Source organism: Colobus angolensis, unplaced genomic scaffold (assembly GCF_000951035.1).
Source record: "Colobus angolensis palliatus isolate OR3802 unplaced genomic scaffold, Cang.pa_1.0 Scaffold204, whole genome shotgun sequence".
NCBI classification, from domain to species: domain Eukaryota; kingdom Metazoa; phylum Chordata; class Mammalia; order Primates; family Cercopithecidae; genus Colobus; species Colobus angolensis.
Window position 1 is genome coordinate 4,485,066 of NW_012115200.1, and position 4,311 is coordinate 4,489,376.

The 4,311-nt window shown below is 60.7% G+C and overlaps 1 protein-coding gene across 1 annotated transcript in view; it reads left to right on the plus strand.

The window, feature by feature from the left end:
• KNDC1 (kinase non-catalytic C-lobe domain (KIND) containing 1) overlaps positions 1-1,484 on the plus strand; it is a 61,736-nt gene extending 60,252 nt beyond the window's left edge. The window contains exon 31 of the mRNA XM_011941974.1: positions 973-1,484. Coding sequence (XP_011797364.1) covers positions 973-1,204 — 232 coding nt within the window. The 3' untranslated portion in view covers positions 1,205-1,484. The remainder of the gene's footprint in view (positions 1-972) is intronic.
• Positions 1,485-4,311: the final 2,827 nt, after the last annotated feature.

Sequence of the window (4,311 nt, forward strand, 5' to 3'; positions counted from 1 at the left end):
ATTAGCCGGGTGTGGTGGCAGGCGCCTGTGGTCCCAGCTACTCAGGAGGCTGAGGCAGGAGAATGGTGTGAACCCGGGAGGTGGAGCTTGCAGTGAGTAGAATTCACGCCACTGCACTCCAGCCTGGGTGACAGGGCGAGACTCCATCTCAAAATAAAAAACAAAACGTAAAGTGATGCGCAATCAGGAAAGAAAACAAGCCAAGACTGGCGCTTGCTCTTCATAGCATCCACGTGCCTATGTGGGCGCCTCCAGATCTGCCCGTCCCAGCATCCACATGCCTCTTAAGAGCCCAACCAGGCGTGCTCTTCCCGGCGTCCGTGTGTGCGCATGTGCACGTGCGTGTGCATGTGCGCGTGCACACGCACATCCAGGCTTGCCCTTTCTTTGACGTAATGGACATCCCTTTCTTTGTCCCTCACACTGGGCATGCGGTGTTTCCATCCAAAATCAGGAGAGGGCGTCTGTCTGTGGCACCAGCGTTCCCAGGCCCGGCTGAGGGCTCCTGTTCCTGACGGGCCGGTTGTCTCCGTCATATCCCATGGTAGCTGGTCACTCAACAGCCAGCTCTCCCGGGAACCCGGCCCTGGCCCCGGCCACGGCAGTTCCCAGATGTGGACGCTCCGCACGGTGGCAGAGAGTTCCCTGCCTGCCTCGTCCTCTCAGTTGCAGCCCCTGCGGCCGACTGGGCTTGACTCCTCTTGGGACGCTTGGCACGGACAAGCCTGACCCTGTGGGATTTCCATAAGTGTGTGTGGACTGAAACATGGATGGATGGACAGTTAGACGGAAGGTCTGAGCAGTGACGTGAGGTTCGGCCTCACCAATAAATACAGAAAACATGCCCTTCAGTGTTCACACGGTGAAAAGGTTTAGTTCAAATGATTCCTGAGAACGTGGGGGGACTCCCTCCACATGGAAGCTGTGCCCCGGCCCCATGCAAACTAATGTCTCTTCTTTCCCCAACGGAAGGAACATCGCGAAGGTGGTGAGCCAGGTGCACGCATTCCAGGAGAACCCCTACACCTTCAGCCCGGACCCCAAGCTCCAGTCGCACCTCAGGCAGAGGATTGCCCGCTTCAGCGGTGCGGACATTTCCACGCTGGCTGCAGACAGCAGGGCCAACTTCCACCAGGTCTCCAGCGAGAAGCACTCACGGAAGATCCAGGACAAGCTACGGAGGATGAAGGCCACATTCCAGTAGCCGAGCTTGGGCCTGGTGTGGAATTCCAGATCCAAACCCAACTGCAGGGGGCGGGCCGGGAGGCAGAAGCCACGTCTCAGGCCCGGCCATTATCCAGGCCTCTTTGCCCCCCAGCCCTGGGGAGCTGGACAGGGAGGGAGGTGGAGGCTCAGGGGACCCCATAGGGACAGGCAGAGCGGGTCTCCTCCCAGCAGACGGAGCCAGGACGGGCACAAGAGTCTTGGAGGTTTGCGTGTTTCTGCTAAAATTAAAAAGTTAAATTTAAAAATGAAAATGAAAGACAACTTCCCAGGAGTTTTGTGCCTGTCTGCGCCTCTGTCCGCACCTCTGTCCGCGCCCCTGTCCACACCCGTCCGCGCCTCTGTCCGCGCCCCTGTCCGCGCCTCTGTCCACGCCTCGTGGCCCTTACCCAGCTCTCAGCGACGCCCCCACAAAACAGCAACAGCCCCCACCGCCGACTCAACAGGCTTCAGAGCAGCTCCTCCCTAAGCAGGTTTCTGAGCCAGCCTCGGTGGGCTGAGCAACGGAGGACCAAAGCTGACCTCTGAGCAGCACGGCAACTACAGCTCCCAGGGGCTCCGAGACCTCCCGTCCGAGACCCTGCCTGGGTTCACCCTCCACAACCCAGACCCAGAACCCCCGTCCCCCTCCCCTGCCCGGTGCCCCTCCTCCCCAGCCCAGACCCCCAGGTGCCCGAGGCCTGCTGCTGGAGCAGGCACCTTGGGCTGGGTCTGCTCCCCAAGGGCCCAGAGCCCCCCAGCTTAGAACAGCCCTTGGTGAGGCAGCCGCGCCCAGACAAAGGCCCTGCTTCCTGGAAAGTATACTCATAGCAGATCCAAGGCAGAGGCTCTGCAGCGAGGGTCCCGGTCCCTGAGAGTGCCCCCACCCATCTTGTGCCCCGGGGCCACCGCTGCCCACCACCTCCAGCAGCCATGCATGTACGCCCGCAGCCCTGCCTCCACAGCTCACCACGCACTCACGCTTCGCCAGAGGAGACAGGAAGTGCGCTGCCTCCATGGCTCCGAGACCTTGCCCAGGTTCTCGGACCCCGGGCAGCTGGTGTGGAGTCCCCGACCAGGGCCGTGGGAGACCCGCACGGTCAGATCCACACTGGCCTCTGCAGCTGGGGGCCAGAGCTCCGGGCACCGCCCCAGCTCAGTGTGGCTCTCGTGGTACCAATCACCACAAGACGCAGGGTTGTGCTTTTGAGTTTTAGAATTAGCCATTCTTTAGAGCAGCCAGCTAGTGGCATTTCTAGGAAAACTGTGACTTGTGACAAACCGCTGCATTTTTAATGTCAAGCTGTGTTTTCCCACCTAAATTCACCGGAGACATCCGGGCCCTGGTTCGATGCAACATGAGAGGAAGTCGGCGTCCTGGCCACGAAATGCAGTTCACTTTTTTTAGGCTTTTCTATGAGGATTATGTTCTGCAGACCCACGCCCGCATTTTCAGATTTTGTATTTAACAAAGATAGTGCCCAGTGCAAATCAACATTCCAGCGGTCAGCACTGACCTCAGGGGAGCACTGGGCTCAGGCTTCAGCGTGACTGTCCGCATGGCTTCCTCCTGTCCTGGCACCAATTTCTGAATAAAGTCCTTTCTACCAGCCGCTGCTGTGTGGCCGCTCTGTGGGTTCCCAAGGTGACCTCTGCAGGTCGAGCTGGTTTCCTTCATGGCCACACGAAGGCCCCTTACAGGGGCTCACAAGGACTCCAGGTGCGAGAGGTGCTCGGCCCAGGACTGAAAACCGACCTGCCAGTCCACAGCGACACCCTCTGATGTTGCAGAGAAAGGCCTGGGTCTGCCAGACGTGTGTCGCAACTCAGGCCCTGCCAGGAGAAAAGCTGCCCCCAAAACTCCCAGGCTGTGCGAAGAAGCCAACGTACCCGCCAGGGCAGGAAACACTCGCTTCTGGTGAGGACTGCAAACAGCCTAAAAGAACGGACTCTGGAAACCACGCTCACACATCCAGGCTCGCCCCTCCATTAACAAAAAGGACGCCCTCATACTGGACGTGCAGTGTCTTCATCCAAAATCAGGACGGGCGTCTGTCAGTTCTTTTAGGCTATTTGCACAGACCCACGGCTGTTCCTGGGTCAACCTGCCCTAAACTCTGCCCAACCCAGCCAGTTCCCACCTGGCAGCCCTGTGGGCAAGACAGAGCTGGGTCGCCCGTCACCGCGGTGCAAGCTCGCCGTAGCTCTGACCGCAGCAGAGAGGGAGGCCCGGAGGGGAAGCTCCGGCAGGTGGGGCCTGTGGCCCTGGAAAGGCCGCTGTCACGGCCGTCACAGTGTAAGACTGGGGGACACCACGCGGCGGGGGGCTCGCGGCTTCCAGTGGTTTTGGGCTGTAAATTGCAGATGCTTTTATGAAAGAGCTGATGGGTCTCTCGGGAAGTTCCCGCGATGAACGGTGCAGTGATCCGCCTGGAGGAAGGCCCAGGAAGAGCCGAGGAGATGACGAGAAGGTGGGGTCCAGCTGTGCTGACGGGAGCTGCCCCGGACGGGTGCCCTGGGTCCCGGTCACGTGTGCTGGACGGGAGCTGCCCTGGGAAGGGGGCCCTGGGTCCCGGTCATGCGTGCGTCCTCGCCCCCCGTGCCGTGCAGGCCAGACCCTTCACCGCAATGGCTCCAATAAACTCGGCTCCGCCGAGCACAGGACTTTTCTCTTGGAGAGCTGAGAGCCAGCAACCCCGTGAGCCTCACTCCTTGGCCTCCCGCCCTGTGTGAGCCTCTCCTGCACTGGCCAGGGCCTGTGGCCACTGTTCCAGGAGCCGCCACCGCCACACACGGGGCTTGACCTCCCCAAGGCCAATGTGCCGGGAGCAAACCCAAGGCAGCCAAACAGCAGCTGGGTGGAGAGAGAGTTGCCCAGCCAGCCTGGCCCAGGGCCTCCCCAGCACCAGCCTGTGCCACTTGGAGAAGGACTGAGGGTCCCCAAAAGAGCCAGGCCTTCGCTCCAGAAATAGTGCCCTGGCATCACCAGCCAGAGCCACCCTCTCCTGCCCCAGTCCTGAGGGACACAAATGAGCGGACCCTGGTCCTCACCCAAGCTCCTGGCCATGGGATCACCCACGTGAGAGGTGGCACCGGCGTCCAAGCTCT